The sequence below is a fragment of the Monodon monoceros genome, unplaced genomic scaffold (genome assembly GCF_005190385.1).
Source record: "Monodon monoceros isolate NGI ecotype Baffin Bay Population unplaced genomic scaffold, NGI_Narwhal_1 Super_Scaffold_1, whole genome shotgun sequence".
Lineage (NCBI taxonomy): Eukaryota > Metazoa > Chordata > Mammalia > Artiodactyla > Monodontidae > Monodon > Monodon monoceros.
The window spans coordinates 57,134,949-57,162,183 of record NW_021703765.1 but is presented as its reverse complement, the minus strand read 5'-3'; the positions used below and the strand labels follow the sequence as shown (position 1 = coordinate 57,162,183).

The 27,235-nt window shown below is 48.9% G+C and overlaps 1 protein-coding gene across 2 annotated transcripts in view; it reads right to left on the bottom strand.

Moving 5' to 3' along the window:
• The window catches only part of MTCL1 (microtubule crosslinking factor 1), a 122,424-nt gene that overhangs the window by 51,773 nt on the left and 43,416 nt on the right, over nt 1-27,235 (bottom strand). For both annotated transcript variants that reach the window (XM_029234089.1, XM_029234096.1), the window contains exon 4: nt 482-541. In XM_029234089.1, the coding sequence (XP_029089922.1) occupies nt 482-541 (60 nt within the window). The remainder of the gene's footprint in view (nt 1-481; nt 542-27,235) is intronic.

Here is a 27,235-nt window from a genome sequence, read left to right as displayed (position 1 = left end):
TGAAGGCCACGTGCCATGTGCACAGAAAGGGCCCCACTCTTACCACCTTGGAGAGAACACCTTGTTTTCAATTAGGACAATTTAAGACACCCTTCAGTTTGTGCATTAAAAAAAAAAACAACCAACACTCAAAACGATGCTTTATGGATGACCCGAGACAACGGCAGCTGTGCTCTTTTACTACTTTACTGTGTGAATGTCTTCGAGGCCAGAACGCCTGCCACCAGCTGTGAGCACGGCACGCAATTATGCTGCTCAGGAAGCCAGTTTGCTCTCCTGCTTCTTGAAGAAACCACCAGCTGATCGGTGCGAGAAACAAGAGCTGTTGGTTTGGGAAGACAGTTTTCACCCCACAGGGGCTTTGGATGGGTCCAGATGTTGGGGCAGCTCATGTTTCTCTGACGATATTGAAGGTGACACTAACACTTGAGAAAATTCAAAATGAGGAGACGTCGTAACATGAGTGTGGAACGCTGCTTACCTGAGTGAAGGCTTTCTTTTCTTTGTACATTTCCCGGCTGCCTCTTCTCTTCAGGGAACTCTGAAATAGATCCAGGTGACATTCTGTTACGGAGGGGGGGGGGGGTCACACGGGGGAGCCGGCACTAGGTGGCAGGTCCCCACTGGGAGGGGACACACACAGTGGACGGAGGCTCTTTTTGTCACTGGAATCAAGAAACAAACTAGAGTCAACAATATGAAGGCAGTCGGGGGAATTCCCTAGTGGTCCAGTGGTTAGGACTCCGAGCTTTCACTGCCGTGGCCTGGGTTCAATCCCTGGTCAGGTAACTAAGATCCCACAAGCCATGCGGCACAGCCAAAAAAGTATGTAAATATAAATATAAAAGAATACAATACAATACAATACAGTAAAGGGAGCTGGGTGAGCTCAGGGAGGCCTTCGCATCCTGAGAGGCTTTAAGTCCTGATTATTGGATTTGGGGTTTTCCCCAATCCTTCAGTTTCATGAAGGAGGGAGTCTTGGGTTATTGTGACTGTGGAGGGGAGATGGGAAAAGGAAAAGGGTAGGAAGTTTTGGGTAAAAGATATGTAATGTTTCTGGAGCTGCGTTACCTTCCGAATTATGTTTTGTTTGGGCTAATATCAAAATGAATTGCCATTTCCGGAGTGCCTGTGGTCAGCAGTGAGGTGAAAAGTGGTCGCAGGGAGAGACGGTGGCCCTTGTTCACGGAGAATCCAGGTTGCGACATTCTCCATGACCCCACGCCAATTCCTGATTAAACATACCTCTTAGGTCTTAGCGAGTTCATCATTTCTTCATGTGGGAAGCGGCCAGGCTGGGTCCCCGCCTAGTTTTACATGCGTTACAGCGCACCTTTGCCTGCTATGGGCAAGAAGTGTGTCTGAAGTAAATCAAAAGGCCAAGGGATGCCTGAGACAGGAGCACAGGGAGGCAGGGCAGTTCCCGCTCACGCCAAGTGCGGAGACAGAAAGAACGGCTGGAAGGAGAGCCAGAAGCTCTGAAGGGAAGACAAAGGAACTTGAAACCCGAAAGGATGGGTGTAATCACAGCACAAGTTAGAAGAAAGCAGTTTGGAAAGTTAAGAGACTCCCCCCACGGTCAGCTTCACCTGAATGAGGGGGACCGGGGTGCCCTGGGAGCTGACCCAGAGAGGGGCAGTGCCCTCTCTGCTTCGTACCTTTGCTGCACCCCGTACACTGCCCAGTCTGGGAAGGAGGCTCTCCTGCAAGTCGCCTCCATGACATCAGATCTTAACGTTAATTCACTCAGTTCTGTGTGCATTACAGTGTCTCGATGTCAGAAGGTTAGACCGTGCCATTTATTGGATGAATTTCAGGGTTAAGAAACAACTGAAATTCTAGCTGTCCCTGAGCCTCTCGGAGGCTGGAGGCCTGGGGAGAAAGGTAACTGAGAGAAGGGATAAGAAAGTAGAGAGTCGGCATGGGGTGTGGGCGCTCCCCGGCCAGCCAAGGGGGGTGGAGGCTTGTCCCTAAAACCCCAGCTGCAGAAGCGGCTTTCTTTCCTTTAGCTTTTTCTGTAAAAGCAGGGTCAGACTACAAAGAGAATCACCATCTCCTCCAACAGGTGAAGTTGAGCCTGTCTTAAGAAGGGTTTGAGTTTTTGTACCCATTGTAAGTAGGTTTTCCAAGATTCTTCACGCTGCAGTGAAGGAGTTTCTTTGATCTGAATGAGCCGAGTGAGATGAACGCTTCCGACGATTCACTATAGAGAAGAGTTACGATAAAGCATCAGGGAGAGAGGCTGTTCCCGAGGCTTCAGCCTGAGGGGTTTAATTCTGGGACTGTGGTTGCAACCAGGGCCCACAGTGACTGCAGCAAGCCAGCCTTCTGCAAGCCGCCCTCCCGCATCCCACCTTCCAAGAAACGGAAAACAGATTCTGCACTTGCTGAAAGAAAACTGTCTGGAAGCCAGAGGAAAGCTAGAAGTGGAGAAAGAAGTTTCTGAAAATCTATGCAGAATCACAGTTGCTGCATTTCGGTGCTGGAGGAAGGGGCGCTTTCTGGGGGAGCTCCCGCTGGAGGGGCCCGGGCACAGATTCCTCTGACCCGCCCGGGTGTCTTTTTCCCTTGCCCTGCCCTGAACAAAACTGCCTGAGTCCTGTGATCCATCTAGCGAATCAGGGAACAGGCAGGAGTCTGTGGGACCCCCAACATAGATCTCAGCCACAGCGGCAACTACAACAAAAAACACTGCAAGGACTGAGATTAACCAGCAATTAAGAAACCATAAAACTTTGGTGATGGACATAAATGAATGCTAGATGTTGTCTGATGGGAAGACCTATGTTACAAAGATGTCACATTTTTCCCAAATAATTTTATAAGTCATTTTAACCAAACTCCTCTCTGTCTCCATATATACATAGTGCAACATATATACACACAAATAGTACGTGTGTGTGTGAGTATATATACATACACACAAATAGTATGTGTGTGTGAGTATATATACATACACACACACATACTTTTTGTATATTTGTAAGGGAGATAAGAGGATGGAAGGACTTGACAAAAAGATTAAAAATTCAACTAGATCAGGGATAGGCAAACTTTGGCCATCAGGACCAATGAACCCACAGCCTATTCTGTGACTAAGTTTTACTGGAGCACAGCCTCATCTACGGATCAGAAAAAAACAGATCTATACCATGTATTTTAAAAAATTCCAGATGATTTAAAAATCTAAATGTAGAAATCACACACACACACACACACACACAAAATCCCAGAAAGAAAGAGATGAATTTCTATTTGTTCTGGGGGCATGAACTTTATAAACACAAGAAACAAAAGCTGAAACATCCAAGGAAAAGATAGAGTGGATTTATAAGATTAAAATATTTTTATATTATCAAAATAAACCACTTACAGTATTAAAAAGCAAATGATAAAATGGAAACAAAGATTTTTCAAACACAAGACAGACAAAAGAATACTATTTGGCAAGCAATAAAACCATCTTAATAAGAAAATAAACAAATGGCCAATAAACACGATGACTAGTAATTAAAACAACAAGGTATTGTTTCTCACTTCGAGATTTGTGGACCAAAAGAAGTATGACATCCAGTGTTAGCAAGTATCCCCAGAGGCCGCCGCCCCCGACCGAACAGCAAGTCAGGGGCCGGCGCGGGGTCCTATAGCACTTCCAGTGGGCAGCTCAGCCTGACAAGTGCATATATCGTCAGCCAGGAACCCCACCTCTGGGAGCGTACCCTAAGGAAAAACGCAGAGATCTGTGTGAAGATTTGAATGAATCAAGAGTGCTCGTCACGGTACCTTTTATAATAGTAAATGAATACCGCGCAGGTTATTAAAATGAGGTTTTTGAAGAATACTTAAAGATGCCAGAAATATAATACATTAGAAGGAAAATGCAGATGACAAATACCATGTATTTTGTGACTTCACTTTATATCTAATAAGTTATAAACATGCATATGGGGAAGGGGGGTGGGATGAATTGGGAGATGGGGATCTACGTATATACACTACTGATACTATGTATAAAATAACTAATGAGAACCTACTGTACAGCACAGGGAACTCTACTCAGTGCTCTGTGTTGACCTAAATGAGAAAGAAATCCAAAAAAGAGGGGATATATGTATATGTATAACTGATTCACTTTGCTATACAGCAGAAACTAACAACATTGTAAAGCAACTATACTCCAATAAAATTTTTTTTAAAGTATGCATATGCATTACATGTGTATGTGAGAAAAGTAAACTAGAGAAATGTATATCAGAATGTTAATAGCGATCCTCTTTGGATGATAGAATTATGAGTGAGTCAATAATTTTTTTGTGGCTTTTCAAAGTCTCCAAATTATCTACAGTGAACACTATTTCCTTTGCAATTAAAAAAACCACAAAAAACAGGAAATTAGAATCCGTTTGTAAAGAGGTCAGAGAAAAGAGGCTATCACTGATATCCTACGTAGGGTTTCAGTAGCGCTTCATTAGAAGTTATCTGCCAACTTTTGGGTCTCTTTCCATAAGGTGATATTGTTATTATTAGTCTGGTCCTTGAGGTATGACTGGTACATATACGGTTAGTGAAAAAGACCAGTAAGCCCCCTGAAGATAGCAGGAACCGGCCAGGTACCCCACAGCACTGAAGGCAGGTGCCAAGCCGTCCTGAGCCCCCGGCCGGGGTGCAGGCCCCTCTGCGCTTGCGCCTTGAGTCTCGCCCAGGCAGGGATCTGTGCTCTGGGTGCACTGGCTGGGGACCCTGGGTACAGAAGGAGTTGTATGAGCATCATGGCCGGTTCACCCCTCTGGATGACTCAGATCCAGTGGAGTGTCTCTACCAAGAAACAGTAAGGAAAGGGGTGAATGCTGACTATCAAATAAACACAACCCAGAAGGGCGGCTCCCCTGTGATTCAGTCCACTCTTCCTTTTTAGTCTGGCCAACTGCCAACAAATCAACTCTCAATTCCTACTGAGAAGGGAAAAAAATTGAGTTTGAATCCAAATTGAATCCATCTACGCTGATGCATTTGCTGAGCACTGAATGTGATTAAATAAAACATGAAGTTAGGCAATTTGGACTTGAATGTCAATTCTTAACGCTTCCTACTTTAAGTGAGCCAGTTTCTTCCAAGCCATTTCAGAAAAACTAACAAGCTCTCAATTGCTACAACGTTTCAGAGACAGGCTTTGGGCTTAAAATTTAGATTGGGAGTAAAAGGAGGCAGATGGCCCCCACTTGCCACAACTAGAGAAGGCCCTCGCACAGAAATGAAGACCCAACACAGCCCAAAATAAATAAATAAAAAGGCAGATGAAATTTAGAATGCTGTAAATCATGAGTCAGTATGGGAAGAGTAGGGATGGAAGCAGAAGATTTCAGAATTCTTAGATTCTTTTTAGAAAGTTGTTTGGATTTGGGGGGCTGATTTGCAGCACACAGTTTATACCATCAGAATAAGAAAATGAAGGTGCCTAGATCTTCTTCCTTTTAGGAGGACATTATCAGGGTTCATTTCACCCACATTACAGTTCTCGTTGTGTTAAGAGATACGAAGGAAAGGGATTACCAGGTTCTCCTCTAGCCGGAAGCACGAGGTCCCGGCTGGCAGACGTTCCCTTCCCTTTCGTCTTCTCCACTGGCCCCTAAACATCTCCCAGGGAGACTGGTTCCCTTCACTCTGCTGAAGTCAGCTGCACCACAGTTCGTTACACCGCCGGCTCCAATACACAAAAGCCCCTGGGATTCTGGGGAAAACCCTCCAAGGCCGCAGCGGGAAGGACACCTTTCTCCTCGGCCTGTCTGGGAGGATAGTTACGACGTTAACAACTGCCTCTTGTTGGATGCTTATTCGTGTCAGGCTGGATGAACTCTCTCCATACATGTAACCTAATTTACTTCTCACAGAACCCTGAGATACGTGATGTATAAGATATGCTCTTATCACTGGTTAACAGACAAGAAGACACGGAAGTCAGGTCATGTTTCAAGGTCCCCCAACTTGGAGGTGGGGCACCAGCCTCACCCCGACTCCTAGCCCTCTGACCCACAGAGCCACGCTCCAGGCCCAACAGCCCAATCTCCCCATTTGGTCTGGTTTTCTTTTTGTCTTTTTGAGGCTTCTGAGCCCCCAATGGCTGGGGTTTTTTCATCCAACTAGTCTCTCCTTTCTTTAGCAAAAGAGCACCAAGGACTATTACAGGAATGGTTGCAAACTGCTAAACTCACGAGGTACCTCGAAGCAGTGAAATATTTGCTGGCACTCTTGATGATTTCCAAAGGATCTGGGGCTGCAGACAGCAAAAGTTCTTACTTGGAAAAGACAGAAAACTCATTATCAGAGGACAAAATACCACAAAGTAAATGAGGAGGAGAGGAGGAAAGTTATACTGAGCCGCTTCGGCAGAAGAAAGGTACAGCCATCGGAGTCGGAGCTGGGTGGGGATCCCTCAGCCAAGACGCAGAGGGGGAGGCCAGGGGAGCAGCTGCCCGGCCACAGGCCACACCGTCCAGGGCCATGAGGCCCACTCGGATGGATGGGGACCGCCAGCACACCCAGCCTATCAGACGCCACTTTCTCCTGGGAGAAGAAAGGACATGATGATAAAAATGACAAGTCACTGCTCATGCAAATTTGGGGACTGTGACACATACATGATTTGTAATAGTGCTGGTGGATTCATTTTAAACCTTAGAGACACGTGTCTGGAGGCCTAGTAATAAGAAAATTGCTGGTTAAACCATGTCACAGCACAGTACTCTCAACCAGACAACACAAAACAGAGATGGTAAAGTAAAACTACAAATTATCATTAATACGTGAAAAGAAACATGAAAAATCATGACTACTGGAAGACCAAAATGATGATTACAGCAAAAACAAAGTGTCCGTTCCCCAGATTATAGGAATCTCAACTCTCATTGTGCACATACACATGTAGGCACTCAGCCACACCACCGAGCTTTACATGAAATACTGAATTAAAACCCACATTTCAGAAGCCTCTGACTCACTTCGTAGGTGATCAGTAAGGCCCTTGGGCATTCACGGAGGCTGCAAATCTATAGAAATGTTTCCCATTTGCCTGTCAGAACTGAAGAGAAAGCTCGTGTATTTTTAAAAATAATCTGTTCCTGGCTCCCACTGGTCTACTGGAAAGAAATCTACTCGCCCGTCCTTCGAGAGAGGCCAACTAATTCTGATGAAATACAGAAGTTAGAAGTACTCTGAAAAACAAAACCAAAAAATACAAATAAATGATATATTCAAGTGTTGCCCCCTTTTCCGAGAACGTTCATCACTGATTTTTTTTTTTTTTTCAGGTGCATGACACGTGAGAAAATACTTGGCACTCGAAAAGAGCAGAGGGAACAGTTCCGATTTACTCACGATTCTATTTCACAATAATCTGCCATCGCACCCTGTGGACCTTCTAACGTGACCTGAGCGTTGTTCTAAATCACAGACCTCACTGTTATACTATTACAATGTATGCACGTATTTGTCAAAACTCAGGGAATATAAACTTAAGATGTGTGCATTCACTACACGTAAATTAACTCAAAAAAAGTATCAGCAAAAATTAAGCTCCAGTTAACAATGTGTATTGAGGGAAAAGTGGTGTCTACATTTTCAAATGTCTACATTTTCAAAAAAATAATATGGGTTAATAGACGGGTGAACGAAGATATTTGATAAATACAGTAAAATGCTGAGGTAGAATATAGGTGGTGACTATACAGGTGCTCACTAGAAAATTCCTTAAACTTTATGTTTGAAAACTTTCACAATATTCAGAAGAAAAACATGCACGTTTCCAATTTCACTGAAAACAGTTAATATAATATTGCATCGCCATTATAAATGATTACTAAAACTTTTTTTTTTTTTTTTTTTGCGGTACGCGGGCCTCTCACCGCTGTGGCCTCTCCCGTTGCGGAGCACAGGCTCCGGACGCGCAGGCTCAGCGGCCATGGTTCACGGGCCCAGCCGCTCCGCGGCATGTGGGATCTTTCCGGACCGGGGCACGAACCCGTGTCCCCTGCATTGGCAGGCGGACTCTCAACCACTGCGCCACCAGGGAAGCCCTACTAAAACTTTTTAATGACATGAGAAATTTCCCACAAAATGCCAACCTTTGAAACGCAGGATGAAAAACAAATTTAATATAATCTCATCAAGATTAAATATTTTTGTCTTTGAAATGTTTAGAAGCAAATATTACACGAAAACGCTAACAGGTCTTATCAATGGGCAGTAGAATTATGAATGACTTCATGTTTTTCTTCATAGATTTAAAAAATTTCTCTGAAAGAGCCAAAATTCATATGCTAGTTTTTTGGATCAGAAAAGATGTTATATTTTGGAAACAACAGAATTGACTCGTGATGCAAGCACCCGGCTACACCGAATGCTGCAGTGCACAGATCTGATGGACCGAGAGCCCTGAAGCCAGGTAGAAATGAACAGGAAATGAAACTGGAGGATTAGTCCCCCGGGGAAGGATTAGCACTGTGCTGCTGGGGATTATCAAATGCATCTTTGCACAAAGGACAAGGAAGGGCCTAATGGACATTTGGGGACGGCAGATGGCTCAGATTCTAATTGCCCTCCCGGGCTGATGGCTTCCTCTCCAAGAGGCTCCCCCGTAGACCGAGGCCAACGTGCTGACCCGCGTCTGCCCGGGAGCCCTGTTGTCTGGAGCCACCACTCAGCTCCGTGAATCACCCACCAAAAGGCTCTGAAATCTCCAAGTGTCCCTCCTAGGGCTCTGCACAAAGCCACTCCCGCCCCTTGGGTCTTCAGCGATTCTCATCTCCAAGCTGTGGCTACTTGGATTCCCAACTCTGACACCAAGCACACGCTCCACGCGATTTAAGGGCAGTGGGGATGCCTGCACCGTGATTTCACGAGGGAGCAAAGGCTCTCCGTATTCTCCATGAGCCTCCAGCACCTTCGGGGAACCACAGATGATTCAATTAGCCCAGACCAGGCCCTGACCTGCGGGAAGAGGGCAGGATGCTGCTTGCTATTGCAGTGTGAGAATAGCCCTGGACACCTGAGGGCTGCTGGGGCCATGGACGGGCCGCCAGCCCAGCCTGCTGAGCTGGGCCAGCAGTGAGCACTGGGGGGAGAAAAGTGCTCCCAGGGGGACGTAACCCTGGGCTCAGGACAGGCCGGAGAAGCAGAGGGAGGGCGGCCCTGCTCCCCCTGCCCAGCGGGACCCAGCCTTGTCCCTGGACGGCCCCAGGCAAGGCTAGAGCTATGGGGCTAGGAGCAGGCCTCCTGTGGAAGAATAAAAACAGCCCTGGTTCAGGTGATTAAAAGCAAAGAAGCCAGGTTTACTGTCTAGGTGGTGCTGTCTTTTGTGAACACACAGGCTATGAAGCCGGCCGCCCCAAACCACACATATTTCTGCCAGCAGATGACAGCACAGAACTTCCCAGACGGTGTTTACAAGCCCGATTGGCTGCCAGACCAGGTGTTTCCACTGCAGCCCCTCAACCGCCAGAGCAGGGTGGCCAAGGTTAGAGCCGCCATCACCTGCAAGTCCCCCCTCGGCCCGCCAGGCCCCAGGCTCTGACTCGGCGACCACGTCAGAGAGCCCCAGGAGCTGTCCTGCAACCCAGCGGCACTCCCTGCGGGGAGCTCTCCTCTCCTGCAAAGAGCCCCGACAGCTCGTGTCTTGCCGAGGATGGAACACCGTGGACGAGACTCTCTGGGAATGATGGAGGTGGCCTGTGAGGTATCACTCCACGGCGTGGCACTGGGGACACGCAGGGCTGCAGGCCTGATGCCATCTCGTGTGTGGCAACTGCTTTGTACTGTTGCAACCACTGCAGTCTAGCTGCTTGTCTTCTAAATGACACCAAACCTATAACCCGCTTCTCCCATGAAAAGCCACTCGGAGAAAATCCAGATGTTGTTAGATGTTGACACGCAAGCCATCAAAACAGAGATGACCTCATCTAGGTATAAAGGGCAAGACTGTTCTTTATTCGTGAAGCACCTTACGACAATGGCTCCTCCCTGGCTGCCTGTAGACCCATTTGTGCAATCAAGCCTGGTTCTAATGGTTTCTGAATTGACAGAGGAAAGGGCTTGATCAGGAAGTACCATCTGCCTGAGAGCTTGGTCCTGCCTCCTCCCTGGACGCAGCTCCCGTGGCCGTTCCTGCTGGGACAGGCTGCTCACCCCTGACAAGCCTGCGTGCCTGCCCTGCGCCATCGCCTGCCCAGAGATGAGGGCAGATGTGCCAGGTCCTTCCAACCTCTAGATCCTCTGATTCTGCCGTTCAGCAAAACCACTCCCACCCAAAGCAGACTGGGCTGGGGGAGGGTGACACGGGCCTGGAACCGCACAGGTGTTGGCACCGCACCAGGATGGAGAGCGGGGCTCGTGGTCCCCCAGGACCAGGAGAAAACCGAGGCTTGAAAGGTTGCCGAATGCGCCCGGGATATCGGGAGGTTGGGGGGGGGGCGGAGGGGGGAGTCCCAGCTCCGCCTGGGGTGCTTGGCTGGACTCGACCACCACAGCTGCCTCTGGAGGGCAGGAACGAGGCCACGGAGAGCTCGGAGTTGAGGGTCTCTGCTCTGCCCACGCAGTTTACATAAAAAGGAAATTCTGATACGCGGATGAACCTTGAAAACATTACACCAGGTGAAATAAGCCAGACAAAAAGAGAGCAAACATTGTACGAGTCCACGTATATGAGATACCTAGATTAGGCAAATTCATAGAGATGGAAAGTGGAATAGAGGCTCCCAGGGGCTGGGTGGGAGGATGAAGGGGCAGGGGAGTGGGCCGCTATCATTGAATGGGTACAAAGCTGCTGCTGGGATGATGAACGAGTTCTGAAAATAGTGGTGATGGTTGCACCACACTGTGAACGCATTTAATGCCACTGAACTATACACTTAAAGAGGATTAAAATTGTAAACGCGATGTTACGTATATTTGACCACGATAAAAAAACTAATTATGTCCAAAATTAAGAGCCATGACAAAGCACTCCAAACAAAACTCTATGGATTGCTACAGCTTCCATTTTGGGTGTCCCTGTAAGGTCCCTTGATTGATTTCACATTCCATGTGTACAGTACTATACATTCTTTTTCTCCTTTTATGGCCAAGAAGCTAAGATTAGCCAGTACTGTTTTTAATCTTTAAAATATACATTCAGATGGACTCAAACTGTTTATAAATGTTTTGAAGGCAGCTTTTAAACTGTGACCTAAGCCTTAGCAAGCTTTTTCTCCAAGGGACTTATTTTTTTTTTTAAACAATGGCACACATTAAAAAATGTTTACTTTATTATATCTTGAAGGGTAGTTTCTCCTCTACTGATGTTTCAAGTCACTATATTTTAATCAACTATTACTATTACACGCATGGTTTCTTCATAAGAAGTCAATACCTTCTCTCATTGATCGGAATTTATTTGCAGAAAAAAAAAAAATCTAAAATTTACCGGAGAATACTAGTGGTAGAAATTTTACTTGTTTTCACAAGAGTTCAAAATCCTAATACGCAGCAAAGCAGGAGGAGGACCTCCTACAGTATTTATATTTGCTTCTTATACATACACACACATACACGTATTTTGCTTCTTATGGAAATAGAGGAAGAAAAAAATGAAAGGGGTTACGGAAGTTGGAAAGAAGAAAGTGAAGTGAATCCAAGCATTATGTTCTAGCTCCAGACAGAGCTCTGGCTGATGTGGACCTTGGCCTCAGGGTCAACCGACACGTCGAGATAATGACCCAGCTTTCTAATGGGGGAGTCAGGCAAACCTGATGAGGTGACAATACACCCACTGGAGGGTCGTCATCAATGTACTGTGTATCTGATGACGTGTTCCGTAAGAGCCAACGCGATCCGCCATCTGTCCTCACGGCATCCCCACCGGGGGGTGTTACTTCTCATCTCAGATGTGAGGGAAGCTCGGAGAGCCTACTTTGCAGGATCCGCACCATACCACTCCCAGCCTGACTCTGCACAGAAGAGAGGCTGCCTGGGTCCTCGCCGCTGCCCGCTGCTCTCCCACTCCAGGTGGCCTGGGAAACCGGCCCCCAACCCAGCAGAGGACGCAACAGGGAACAGTGCTCTGCCCTTCATGTTTTGGGGGCACAGAGGGGCCAGAAGCACAGACTAGAGTCGTTTCACGTTCGCCTCTCATACAAATGGGAGAAAGGACTCCATTCTGCAGCATGCCCAGTGAGCAGACCAGAGCCCCCTGCGAGGCGGCCCCTGGAAAACCCTGGGTCCCACCCCATGCACCGCCCTCTGTCGTGACCCCTCCCAAGCTCCCCCACTGTCTCCTCTCCCCACTTCCAGTTTGGGGACCCTGAAGACCTGGTCTAGTGTTTTCTGGGTTACTGGTGGGCACAGAAATATAATATATTATAATAATATATTATAATAACAGCTGGTCATGTATGGATGTGACACCCTAGAAATTTATGCCAGTTACACGCTTCTCCACAAATCCTGGGTTGGAGAGGACCACCGCCTTCTAATTAGGGTCTCATGACGGCTGGCATTCTGCTCTGTGAACCTCCTTTCTTCCCAGGAGATTGTTTCCACACCGTGACAAATGAAAGCCTCTCCATCTGTCCCATCAGAGGCGTCTCAGGGGGTCCTTTGGGGGAAACAGTCCCATGACAAAGTAAGGACAGGAGAAGGTTCAGCAGCTCTGTCGGAATTCCTCCTGAACCCGGCAGCGGGAGACCAGCCGGGCCTGAGGATGGACGAAAGCCCTGAGCTCGGGAAGAATCCTGAGGACCCATCACGATTTCCTCCTGCCTGCCTTCACTTCCAGACCATAAGCCACACGGATAGATGCGCTTCACAGACAGGCCTGCTCGGCAGCCTGGCAGGCTTTACACTGAATTTCAAGGCACTCAGTGGAAAACAGTATGGACGTTCCTCAAAAAACTGAAGAGAGAGTTGCCATATGATCTAGCAATCCCACTCCTGGGCATATATCCTGACAAAACTATAATTTGAAAAGATACATGCACCCCTGTGTTCACAAGCACTATTCACAATAGCCAAGCCATGGAAACAACCTAAGTGTCCATCGACAGATGAATGGATGAAGAAGATGTGGTACATACATATAATGGAATATGACTCAGCCATAAAAACGAATGAAATGATGCCAGTTGCAGCAATGTAGATGGACCTAGAGATGATGATACTAAGTATAAGAGAAAGACAAACACCATATGATATCACTTCTATGTGGAATCTAAAATACGACGCAACTGAACTTATCTACAAAACAGATTCGCATAGACAACAAACTGGTGGTTGCCGAGGGGGAGGGGGTGGGGGAGGGAAGGATTGGGAGTTTGGGATTAACGGATGCAAACTATTACATATAGGATGGATAAACAACCAGGTCCTACTATGTAGCACCGGGAGCTATATTCCATTACCCTGGGGTAAACCAAAATGGAAACGAATATGAAAAAGAATATACGTATAACTGAGTCACTTTGCTGTACAGCAGAAATTAACACAACACTGTAAATCAACTATACTTCAATTAAAAAAATTTTTTTTCAGTTAAAAAAAACACTGCATCATTTGTGTGTGGCATCTGCTACTGAAGTCTTCCCACTCAAGGGACTTTTCCTCGCAAAGTCATCCCAAGTGCAGGATAAAACAGTAACCACACCTCGCAATACATTCCCCATCCCTCTGGGTCCTCTCCTTCTGCTCCTCTACTATTACTATCCTGGACTGAGGTTCCGGAGGAAGTATTTCACCATATTTTACGGTCTGCAGTAAGGGGAGAAAGGAGGAGGACTCTTTGAGAGAAATCTACCATGTTGCTATATTCAGCTCCCCCTCATCTCTATTTTGAAAGCCCTGCATTGGCTTGCCAGGGTATCAAGGACAATTTGCAATAATAGGGGTTTTTTGCTTTTTCTTTTTTTGCGGTACGCGGGCCTGTCACTGTTGTGGCCTCTCCCGTTGCAGAGCACAGGCTCCAGACGCACAGTCTCAGCGGCCATGGCTCACAGGCCCAGCCGCTCCGCGGCATGTGGGATCTTCGCGGACCGGGGCACGAACACGCGTCCCCTGCATCGGCAGGCGGACTCCCAACCACTGCGCCACCAGGGAAGCCCACAATAATAGAGTTTTGTTTCCTTGTGCCACTATATGATCGTCTATCTATTGTTTGATCGCAAACACTTGATAACAAGAATTCACAATTCATTGAGGCACTGGGGTTCCTGAGAGAAAAAGTGCCTCGGTATGTAATTAGCACAAATGGTTTTCAGGAAAATGTCAACAGCACAAAGTCACCCAATCGTAGTTCATGCAAGATCAGACTTTTATCGATGTATCAAGTCCTACGAGGCTAACTAGTACCCTAAGGCAGAAATGCCAAGCTCATCACAGATGAGATTAATCAGCCTGAGAAAAGTATCTACTGTCTTTGACCCTAAATCCTAAGGATTAAGGAAAACCCAGGTGATGGCTCCACCGTGATCTATAGAAGAACATGAAATTATTTCCACCTGGGAAATGTGAAGTGAGCCACAGATAACTAGGAAAAGCTTTCCGTGATGTCAGGCATAACTCCAGAGGGAAGGATTAGCAGATGCGGTGCTACCATCTAGTTTGAGTCATTTTTGCAAACACTTATCTTTCTTGGATAAAAAGCTGACGAACCAATCTTTAAAAACCTTGTTTAGCCAAATCTATAGCTGTAAAACCAGTTACAGGGGCTTCCCTGGTGGCGCAGTGGTTGAGAGTCCGCCTGCCGATGCAGCGGACGTGGGTTCGTGCCCCGGTCCGGGAAGATCCCACGTGCCGAGGAGCAGCTGGGCCCGTGAGCCATGGCCGCTGAGCCTGCGCGTCTGGAGCCTGTGCTCCGCAGCTGGAGAGGCCACAGCAGTGAGAGGCCCACGTACCGGAAAAAGAAAAAAAAAAAAAAAGTTACAGGAAGAATGTCTATATCAAAAGAACATGGACATTTTACTGATACCAACAACACTGAAGACAACGACAGTATCTAATACAGTAAAAACATATTGCTCTTAAAGAACTATGGACACTTTACCAGAGCACCTTCATTAGAAGATAATATTTCACTGTGATACCGTGATGTCTAATAAGGAATATGTATTTGGTCTTCACTGATATTTGCTCTTTCTGGCACGAAGCTCCAAAAACCCTTGGAATTTCCTAAGCGATGAGAGCAATAAAGGTGTCTTGATAATCCTAATAAATGCCTATCAAGCACCCTGAGCTTATGTTCATGAGGTGACTTCTGGACCTAAGGGTGGGGGCTGGTTGCCAGAGGAGCCAATCATAGGCCATGGGAACTTTCAGTCCCAGTCCTCTGACCTCTGGGGAGGGGACAGAGGCTGCAGATCGAATCAACTGCCCACGTCAATGACTTAATCACAGTCGTGCCTAGGTAACGAAACCTCCATAAACCCCCAAAAGGATGGGGTTCAGAGAGTTTCCGGGTTGGGGAACGTGTGGAGATTCAGGGAGAGTGGGGCCTGGACAGAGCACGGAGGCTGTGATTCCCTTCCTCGTGCCTCGCCCTGTGCGCCTCTTCCCTGGCTGTTCCTGAGTTACACCCTTTTCTAATCAACTGGTATTGTAGGGAGTAGAATGTTCCTGAGTTCAGTGAGCCACTCGAGCAAATTAATCAAACTGAAAGAAGGGGGTCGTGGGAAACTCCATCTATAGCTGGTCCATCAGAAGCACAGGTAACCACCTGGACTTGTGGCTGGCATCTGAAGGTGTGGCTGAGCCCTTAACCTGTGAAACCAGACGTCACCTCCAGGTAGACAGAACTGAGTTAATTCCTTGGTGGTGCGGTTGGGGGGATCACACGTTGGAACTGGTGTCAGAATCAGATCCTCACAAACCATCTCAGAACCACAAATGACCTCCTTTTTCTGTACGTGCATCTCCGAATATACCTTTGTGTTCGCCACAGATGTGCTTCTGCACCGGGACGTGGGTTAGAAGGTGGAGCCTTAAGCCTTCCTGTTCTGGAGCCACTACGACCTCCCAGACCCTCCTCATCACTTCTGACTGACCCCCCAATAGCGGTAACACTTGAACTCCACCTGGACACAGGTCTCCATGCCCCCTGCCTCCTTTAAGGGGTTTATAGGATACAGGTCAACCTGTCGTCCTGTCTGGAACCCCATTACCAGCCTCGTGGGCTCTGCCACGGGCTCTCTGGCTGACTGTGCCCGGGGCCAGAGCTGCCCCCTCACTGGTCATTAGGACATCAGTGGAGCCTTTGCCTGGCTCCAGCTGACCGGCTGGTATCAATTGATTAGCTGGGGGACCGGATGAGCACGAGCAGGTAGAATCCAGCCAACATCAGGGAGAAGAGCTCCAGGAGGAGACCTCGCCCGCCGGATGCGTCTCTTGGCATTCACGGCAGCGCCTTTGGGGCTTCGGAGCATTTTTTAAGCACTCTGCGGTTTGTGACCGTGATCTAGGTGCTTAAAGCTGACAACACCTGAATTCCAGGTAAAGAGCCCCTCTCTCCTCTTTCACACTCTATCTTCTCCCTCTCCCTCCCTTGTAAAGTCTGTAAATTTTTTATATCCAAAAAGTTTGCCTTCCTCCTTCAATAGTCCTGAAACTCAGAGTGAGAAGTTGAATCTCTTGCCTTTGCTACACTCAATTCTTCATGGCTGGTGAGGGCTGAAATCCCACACTGTTTTGTAATGGAAAGGAGACGAGGGCTGAAATCCCACACTGTTTTGTAATGGAAAGAGACGAGGGCCCGAGTCCCCAAACTGCCTCGCTCCCTCTGGAAAGGCCCGGCTCCCTACAAAAGAGACCACAGCCTCGTGTGCTAAAGCTCAGGCACCCTGCTCCCAGGACAGAGCCTACGGCCCTCACTCCACGCCTGCTGGTTCTAACACTGAATACAAGCCCAGCACAACAGATGAGGGTAATCACACTTGTGTGCTGTAACTTGCTGTACGAACCCCCATCCAGCCTGCCCCACACACGGGACTATGTTCTCTCAGAGGGGGCTTGGACACTAAAAATAGTCCTGACCCTTCACAAAATAGGGCAGGTTGCCTTGAGGGCCCTGGAGAGATGTCCTGGAATCCTAAGAAGCTGCAGTGGCTTCCGGGGGATTTTCTGGGACAGAGTTGGTCCCAGGGGAGGCAAGGACACGGCTGCGTGATGCCTTTGGAGTGTCCCTGGCAGAAAGGAAGCCTGCCGGGACATCGCGCCCTCATAAGGAACGGCGCCCGTGCAGGCTGAGAGCATTGAGGACATACCAGTATTTTGTACTGATATGGTAGTTTTCATCTCAAATAAATCCTGGTTTACAAAACAACAATAACAGTCCCAAGTCCCAAAAAGCACTTGGGACCTTGGCATCAGAAATCTTGAGTCCCGGACCTTGTCCTGTCGCTAGTTGTATGACCTCAGGCAAGACCCTGGGCCACGCCGTCCCGCGGGTGGACGCCCCCCAGAGTGGAGGTGGGGAGCGAGCACGTGGCACGGATGTGCTCGGCATGACTCAAAGGTGCTACGTCGTTATGCAGCGTGTCTACGTCACAGGTTCCCAGAGACTCTAAAGTAATGATTTCAGTGATTTCAGCTTCATTGTCGGCCGACCCCCTCCTGGTCAAGCCAGCTGCTCCCAGCCAGGGGGCTCTGACCCTGTCGTGTGAAAAGGACCAAAGAGCCAGTGTGGCCTTGGGGACATTTTCTGATGTGTGAGTTCCACCCGCGAGCAATTTCCTCCCACCAGAAAGCCTGAGGAACTAAACCCCTTTCCCACGGATGCCCCTATGCTTCATGCCTGGGAGACAGAGACAGAGAACAAGAGAGCACACAAGACACAGAGAGGGGAGTCGGGTGGCACTATCAGGTAGCAGGTATGTTGCAGAACTGCACGCAGCTGCACCATAGCTGTTAGGAACCACGGTGCCTATGGCTACGGGAGTGCAGACCGATTAAAAAATATGGAACCGGGACTTCCCTGGTGGCGCAGTGGTTAAGAATCCGCCTGCCAGTGCAGGCGACATGCGTTCAAGCCCTGGTCCAGGAAGATCCCACAGGCCACGGAGCAACTAAGCCCGCGAGCCACAACTACTGAGCCCATGTGCCTCAACTACTGAAGGCTGTGCACCACAACAAGAGAAGCCACCGCAGTGAGAAGCCCACACACCACAACAAAGAGGAACCCCGGCTCGCTGCACCTAGAGAAAGCCCGCGCGCAGCAACGAAGACCCAATGCAGCCAAAAATAAATAAATAAAATAAAAATAAATAAAAAGTATGTAACCACTCTTGATGGAAAGTGTACAAAATAATGTGGTTCACTTTTCTCTGGCATCATTGGTATTGCATTATCAAGCACTGGATAGATTTATTTTGGCGGCTTCACGGAAGCCTGTCTCATCACCCTAATATGTCATAAGAACAAGGGCTAGGACTGCATCACCTGCTTCCTCCATACGCCCAATGGCACCTGGTAGAATGCTGTGCACACAGCGGTTATTTTATACGTGATTGTTTAAAAATAAAGGTGAGAGTAAGAGACGGAGGGGAGAACATTTTTCAAGCAGTTGTTTATAACACAGTCTGTAGGAAAAACAAGAGGATTTTCAAATAGTTTGAAATAAGACTATATATTTTAAATTTGAAATATATAGCCAAATTACATGCTGTGAAATGGTCCTTTATTAAACAGACACAAATTTTTAACACTCTTTCCAGATTTTCACCTATAACATCATTATATTTATATTTTTATATCATTAGGAGGTGGTATCTGTGGGCCTCTCACATACCTACACATTTTGTTGGGTGTGCCATGGATGCAAGGCTCGGGCCCAGTCTATACCTGGACCATTTTTCAGCACTGTGTTTGCAGGGAGCAACCTTGAGCGATTCGGTAACATCTCCCTCTGCAACAGAGAGCAGGCTTGCCTACCATGTGCTATGAAATAGTGGGTCGCTGCAGCTCAGTTCCTCAGCAGGGACACAAGCCCACTGTGACCGCAGCATCCATCTGCGCCCATTGGGTCCTGCTCTGTAGACTTGGGGACCTGACTGATGATACTGCCTGCTATGCCCCGAGTAATAAAGTCCTCTGTTTCTGACCCCAGAGTCTCACGTCAGCATCCCTGGAACTCTAACAGGCTAGCTTGTTGGCTTGTATCAATAAATCCCATGTCTGTCAATATCTTTATTACAAATAACGATTGCGTGTTGCCTACGGACTTTATATTTGAATGAAAGGGAAACCACTAGATTCAAAGGTCATGCCTACAAGAGAATTTAGCATCTGATCCTTTAAAAAGGGATTTGAACTGGTGGTGAAAACCACCTTGCCCACCCTGGGCTCCTCCACGTGCAGCTCCGAGCGTGCACGAGGTCGCCCGTCGGTGATGCCATCAGCCCAGCCAGGGGACCCTACTGACTAACTGGGGGTTTGGCCTCACCACTTCTCCTCTCATCCCCCTCTGAGGGCCCCCTGGCTCTGCTACGCCAACCGGTTTCCTGGCCTAGGGACCAAGAGAGTAAGAGTTCAAGTGCAGCCAGCCTCTGCCTTGGCTCAGTTCCACCCTGGCTCCCTGCAGAAACAGATCAGAACGGGCACGGTAGGTATGGCAGTGGTGCCCAAGTTCGCCCTCCGCAATCCCTGAGGCTTCTCACGGCCCAGTGCTTCTGCCTCCCCTGTGGTTTCTGGGCAAACCCTCCCCCGCTCATCCCTCCTGCAGGGCAGGGGCCCTGTGGTCCTGCAACAGCCTATGTGTCCGGCAAGAGGGCGCCTGCACCCCCAAAGCAGCTCCACCATCCTTGAGGAGTGCCTAGATCAATGATCAGCATTTCTAGAAATCACCTGCGACAATACTTTTCAATAACATTCTACTGGGTTTAAAAAGTGGGAAAGTAGGGCTTCCCTGGTGGCGCAGTGGTTGGGGGTCCACCTGCCGATGCAGGGGACGCGGGTTCGTTCCCCGGTCCGGGAGGATCCCACATGCCGCAGAGCGGCTGGGCCCGTGAGCCGTGGCCGCTGAGCCTGCGCGTCCGGAGCCTGTGCTCCGCAACGGGAGAGGCCACAGCAGTGAGAGGCCCGCGTACCGCAAAAAAAAAAAAAAAAAAAAGTGGGAAAGTAGCCAGTAAGCTTTTTAAACAGTTACCCCCAAAACCTTAGAAGCACTATGCATCTGGCCTAAAAACTACAGTGCACCTAAGACTAGACATATTTTCACTCTTTGTTTCATCTGCTCTTCTGTGTGGTTTTCTCTGAGACAAGGAGCCAGACCTGGCCTTTCTCAAACTTTCCTCCAAATAAACCTGGAAAAACAAGTCACAGTTGCTAGAGACAACTATAAAACTTAAGAAAATGTTTTTTCTATTGAAGTTATCAACTGTCAGCTCTCTTTCCTTTATTATGCAACGAGTATGTGGAAGCTTTAATGTTAAAAAAAAAAAAAAGTGTAACAGTCTGCAAAACTACTATCCAGTACTTGTAATACGCAGGTGATTCTTACACAGCGTAATGAAATTTACACGTCTTCCTCAAAATAACATTATTTAGCTGTTCTCACTTAAGACGTTAGACGATGTGTGATTTTCTTGTTCTATAAGCCAACCCTGACCTCAGCCTCTTTACCCCAAATCAGCCCTCTCCATTTGCCATCAAGATGTCCCAGATTCAAAGCACTGGAGTCCTCACAACCTCTTCTCTTCCGTTCCGTCTTATCAATTCATCAACAGACCCCCTTTCAAGATACCCCCACCATATGTATCAGTGCCCCTCATTTCCAGCATCACTACCCTAAGCTAGGTCCTCAACACCTTACGCCCAGGTTAATAAAACAACTTTCCAGAGACAGTACCATCAACTTCACCTGTCCCAGCGCCAAGCGTTTCTAATTTAATCTCACCTGCAGCATGACAACCAAAACCAAACTATTTTTTATTGTGATGTCCCCTCTCAAAAAGCAGTGGCTCCTCTTTGGGCAGCGGCGGACCTCACCTGCCCTTCCTGCAGACCCCCCTGTATCTCACCCCTCCACCTGCCCTTCCTGCACTGGATATGCGGGATTCAAAACAACGAGAAAAGTTTGCCGCGTGTCTCTTTGGCTGTTGAAGGGCAAGGAGCAAACCCCTCCCCAAGAACAAAAAGCGCTTGTTTTTAGTGTTGACGTACGGGCAATGAGTGTCAAAAACACCATCCCAGTGAGAAATTACAGCACAAAAATTTAAATGATCTTGTTCCAAAACACCACCACCTATTCTGGAAGGACTGGGATGGCCACCTTTTGAGCACAACCCAGAACGGTAGTAACGGGCATCCCCAGAAGCACAGCTAAAATATCACGTTACACTCCTGGGTGGTCATTGAAAGAGACGTGTTTAATGTCTCCTCACACAAAACTTAAAACAGAGAACCAAGCGCCTGGTGGAATGCTCTTCTGGAACCTGCTTTTGACAGAACACACACAAGCTATGTCCAAACATGTTAAAATTCCTTATAAACGTTCAAGTCAGAGCACAAGGTCGGTGGCAGCGTGAGCCTTACAAATCTCTTTTGAACAAATATTTTCTTCTCAATAGAATCCAGACACACACAACCCGAGTGCGGAGAGGGGTGCACGTGGAGCATGGAAAGGCACAGTCACCTGTCCACACGCACTTGCTCTGCTTTGGGTCCGGTGCCCAGAGCACCGCGCATCGCATCTTCCCCGCGTGGAGGCCTGGGAGGGACCCGCCCCCCCCCCCCCCCCCCCCCCCCCCCCCCCCCCCCGCTGCGTCCCTCCCCCAACCGGCCCCGCAGCTACTCCCCTGCCCTCTCCAGTAACTCTCTCCCGATGCTGGTCCAATAAATACATCAACACACAAACAGAAGGCAGCTCCGCAGGCCTCAACTCCAGCAAACCCGCAGATGCCTATCTTGTGACTCCCTAAAATAAACTTCTACTGGCAAGTCGCTAAACTGTAATGAAGAAAAGGCACTTTAATAAACCAAGAACTCCCTCAAGTCAGATGGATAATCTGATTGTAACCGCCATGCATTCAAAAAGCATTTCAATAATCTTGCTACGACTCCTCCCAAGCTGAGAAAAATTGTTCTCAAGCCTGTGGCAGAGCGGCATCCCTCCGGATGTATGCATTTGGGGTCCAGGTTTGCAACCCCAAGGAAGAGCTGGGCCATTCTCTATAGTTGCTCCCTGCCCTCCACCCGATAAGATAGAAATTTCCTTCCTCGCCCGGCCAGCCAGCCAGGCGACAGCTCCTGCAGTGCTGGGTACTGGGCACTGGGTGCCCAGCCCCCGGGTCTGGCCTCTGTCCAGGCTGGTCCGGCGGTGGCAGTCTCACACGGCCAACCGGCTGACAACATTAATATTCTCACAGATTAACAACAACGAATTCAAAATATAATTTTATGTTAGCCCAGACCTCCTCTTGGAGCAAAGCTTTATCTCACTTAAACGCCAGAACAAGCTTATGAGGTAGGGACAAGTCTGTTTTACACTTGCAGGTGCTGAAGTTCTAATAATTAAGCAATCTGCCTGAGACACACGGTTAGGAAGTGACAGGGGAACAGACCCTGGGCTCCCCAGCACTGTGCGCTGAGGCTGGTGCCACTACAGTGGGAGGTACTGTTCTCATGGGTTTTAGCAGGTGGCACAGCCTTTACGAGCTCAAACCCGTCACTTGCTGCACCTGCCTTGGTCCAGGCTGGTGTTTCCCGCTTAGACTGTTGCAACAGCTTCCAAACTGGCCTTTCTCCTCCGGCTTCACTCCCCTGCTGGTCGTCTCCCAAAGAGGCAATTCTAAGCCTGTCACTCACCTTTTAAAGCCCTCCTGGGGCGCTCCACTGCCTTCATCCAACAATCCGAGCCGGACACGCGTCTCATGTGGTCTGCCCTTGGCCAGCTCAACCCGGCCACACCACACCCTGTGCCCCCAGGGCGGTCACACTGCATGGCCTGAGGCCCCGCTCAGGCAATCTGACCCCTCCCTCTCATTCCAGCACGTCCCTCTCTGAAACGATTCCATCACTGCCAAGGCCAAGGCCGGAGGCTGGGCAACTGCAGCCAGTGTGCCGCAGAGCAGCTGTTATTTTCTAATGGCTTTTCGATGCCTTTATGAAATGAGTTTGGGGATACTGCACAGGGAAGAAAGCCTCAGAAATCAAAAACGCTGCTGGTGGATCAAAAACCCCATCTTTTACTGCTGCCAAACAAATAAGGTAAAGTGGCCAACTGTCTCCTGAGGTCACCCGAGGCGAGCCCTGGGTCTCCGTTTATAACAGGACTAAAAGTAGAGATGAGGCCCGACTCTACTAAAAGTAGAGATGAGGCCCGACACTGCGATGGTGGTGTCACGTGCTGGTGGTGCTACCAAAGGACACTTCTTTTGTCCTTGTGCACGAGAGTGCTTTGAAAGGACAGAACCCCTTAGGTCACCGACAGCCCCTGAAAAGTAGCGGTGACCACCTATGACCTCAGGCTATAAGATACAAGGATCTGGTGTCCGTCCCAGTTTACAAACCAAGTAGTTCCCTCACCAACATCTCACCCTCAGTCCACTGATTCCACCCCAAAACACAGAAGTGGCTGACCCTGAACTAACATAAAAGAAAGTCTGAAGAATCTGTTCTAATCCATCAATTTCCACAGTTCCAACAGAAATACATATGTTACACATATTTATATATCTTATATATGGCATATATCTCACACCCTAGCATCCGAAAATGTGAGTCAGTGATATTTTTCTGTAGCTCTGAATTTTCATTCATCCTGTTATTAAATAAGTTGCCATCAACTATTTTCGTTTTCTTTCTCTTGGTTATAAATATTTGGTTTCTTTAAGCTTGTCGAAATTTTTGTTTAGTATTTTCTCCAAGTGGGAGTTTACCTTTTGCTCATTATACGTATTGTACCAAAGTCATAAAACATTTCACTGTCGATAAAAAGCAGAAACCATGGGGAGTTTTAAGAGACTTAGGTAGAAGTGTTTATAGTTAAAAAAAAAAAATTATTTTTATCAACTTAGTGTGTTGGCGCCAACAGCTAATGTAGTGGCGATGCATGATGGCCCTGTATTCTCGGCGGGGGAGGGAGAGGAGCTCCACCTGTCTGCACGGGGATGCACATGCCAGGGGCCCTCACCCTCACCAGAGTGGGCTCAGCTGCTCAGCTTTAGTTTGCACCGATATTCATTCATTCAGCAAATAGTCATTTGAGTTTGACTATATGTTAAGTAGAACTCCACCATGATGGAGATAAAAACGCCTAAGACACTGCCTGCCTTCAAGGAGCTTAGAGTCCAGCAGAGATGTCCAGACGCACACCCAAATAAGAACAAAACAGGGCAGTGTGTGATGCGTGCTGGAGCTCCCGGGGGGGAGCACTCACTTCCAGAGGGTTCTTCAGGGATCTGGGAGCCTCAGCACCAGGGACTGGAGGGGAGAGGGCCCTGCAGGGGCAGCCGACCAGGGGGCTGCAGCCTGGAGGCAGGAGCAGGTGTATGGCACATGGCCTGGGCGGTCACCAGGGCTCCCGGGGATGGCGTGGAAGACAAAGGTGGAAGGGGCTTCCTGATGCCCAGCTAAGGAGTTTACTTCATCCACCGGAAAGCCAGTCCCCAGTGATGGCTAGGCCCGGGAGAGACTGTGCAGAACTGGTTGGAGGGCAGGGCCGAGTGGGGGTGGGGATGGGACCCCTGCAATAGAGGCCGGAACTGAAGGGGCAGGACCAGGAGACCCTGCGGTGGAGGAAGCTGACTGGGCCCGCGGAGCCCGCAGAGATGGCGGCCAAGGGAAGTTCTGAGGGTTTGGGAACTGAGGACTAGTGGACCCACCACGACATGGAAGTGAGGAAGGGGAGCTGGGGTGACGTCCAGCCAGCTGTCCTGACCCCCGTGGGAGGCCTCCCTCGGGGGACCCCAGCGTGGGGGACTTGGGGCGAGGCGGTGAGGACAGGGTCAGGCAGCCCTGCTCAGGCGACCCCTCCAGTTTAAGAGAAGTACAGTAAAATGAATTACCAAGAGAAGAAACGGAACACGCAAGCCCACTGACCCTGCGTGTAGATGTCACATTCCTACAAGAGTTTCCAGGGGCTTTCTCTCCATCTCTGGGCGTCCAGCGCTGTGGGGTGAACTGTGTCCCCCAGAAAGATCTGCTCAATGGGACTTCCCTGGTGGTGCAGTGGTTAAGACTCTGCGCCCCCAATGCAGGGGGCCCGGGTTCAATCCCTCGTCAGGGAACTAGATCCCACACGCCGCAACTAAGGAGTCTACCTTCCGCAGCTAAGACCCAGCGCAACCAAATAAGTAAATAAATAAATAGATCTGGTCAATCCTAACCCCCGTACCTGTGCATGGACCCTTAACTGGAAACGGGGTCTTTGCAGATGTCACTGAGGTAAGATGCGGTCACTGAGGTAAGATGCGATCACCTGGAGGAGAGTAGGTCCTAATCCAGTGTGACTGGTGTCCTCGTTAGAGGAGCAGAGTCAGAGAGACACAGAGAGAGAGAGGGAGGGAAAGAGAACAGCTTGTGGGGCGCAGACACATAGGGGAAGATGTCTTTGTGAGGACGGAGGCAGAGACGGCAGCTAGGCAGCTGGAGCCAGGGAGCCCGGGAGCAGCAGAAGGGCAGAGAGGCCTGGACAGGCCGCCCCCAGAGCCTGCAGAGACGGCGTGGCCCTGTGACACCTTGATTCTAGACTCCACAACTGGGAGAGAATAAACTTCTGGTTTTTAAGCCAACACCCAGTTTGTGGCACTTTGTGATGGCAGCCCAGGGGTCCCTGGTACCCGTGTGGATTTGCAGTACCTGGGGACCTGCCAGGGAAGGTCTAAGGCTGTGGACATAGTCACTCCAGAAAGCTGAGCATCCTCTCAGATTTCCACTGGGAAGAGCCAGGCCATTGCAGGACACTCGGGAAGAATGACTGCTGTGATTATCAGTGGGCCCTAGGCAACAGTTGTCATGGAGAGAAGCGAACCTGCAAGTTTAGCCAGATTCCCAAGCTAAACCTGCAACTGGCTCCCAGCATTCGGCTGCTGTCTGCTTTCTCTGAGAACAGAACACCCCCCTTTTTTGCATTTACAGTGAACTTGGCGTTTTAAGTCTCTTAAGGACAGAGTTTCCCCATGGGAAGCCCAGAGAGGTCAGTCCAATTAAAAAAAAAAAATCCCATTGTAGACACACCCAACCCTCAGGTATTTATTCATTACAACCAGATATCATGAGATAATTATGTTTAATCATCCCGCATCAATAGCCCACATCCATCACTCCAGGAGCTCTGGGCTCCGCCACAGTGAGGACTCAGCTCTCCAGGGGTGGGGGGATGGTGAGCAAGCGTAGCGGCGGGGAGGTGCCAGCAGGGTCTGCAGCTCCTAAAAGCACCTTGGGAGAGAGACTTCCTTACAAGAAGGAAAACCACCGACTGACCCTCAACCTTATTTTACTCCAAAGAGGACAAGGAATCACGTGGGGGAGCACCCACTTTAGCATCTGCAGGGTTTTGTGGATTGGAATTACATGGGATGCCCCCCATCATGCCCCTCACCCTGGCCCAGAATAACAACGCCGGTAACAGCAGTGACAGCCATGGCTGTATCCCCTAGGCAACCTAGACACACCTCCCAACTCCTCATGACCACCTGCCTAGGGAGGGAGGCAGGAACGACCCCGATTGAAAAAGAAAATGCTGGCCCCCTAGGAAACATCATCTCCAGGAGGGACGTGGGGGGACAGGTCAAAAAAACATCTGCCAGGTGGGAAAACCAGTGCCACCACCCCTTTGGCTACGCACAGCATGCTGCATCCTTACTTCTGCCTCATGCTACCTGTGATAAACTTGCCAATCAACCCTCTCTTCATTTCTTCAGAACACAGACATGTAAAAGTATATAATACAAGACAAGGTTCCAGGTCCAACCCTGAGAGGGCAGCCGGTTAGCTCTGAACAGAGCTGAAGACACGTGACTAACAGACCACTCTACTAATACACTCCAGCAGCCCGTCAACAGGTGAGATATTCCCCCTCGTGGCAGCGGTTCCCAGGCAAGAGCAGAGGTCAGAGTCCACTGGGTGTTTTTTCACAAACACACACACACACACACACACTTCAGGATTCACTTGTCAGAATAGGGGGAAAAGGGTGTACAGTTTGCAAAAGGTCCCTGATAATGGGCAGACTGCTCTAAGAAACAATTCAACGGGTCATCCACCAGGGGAAATGAGAAAAGCT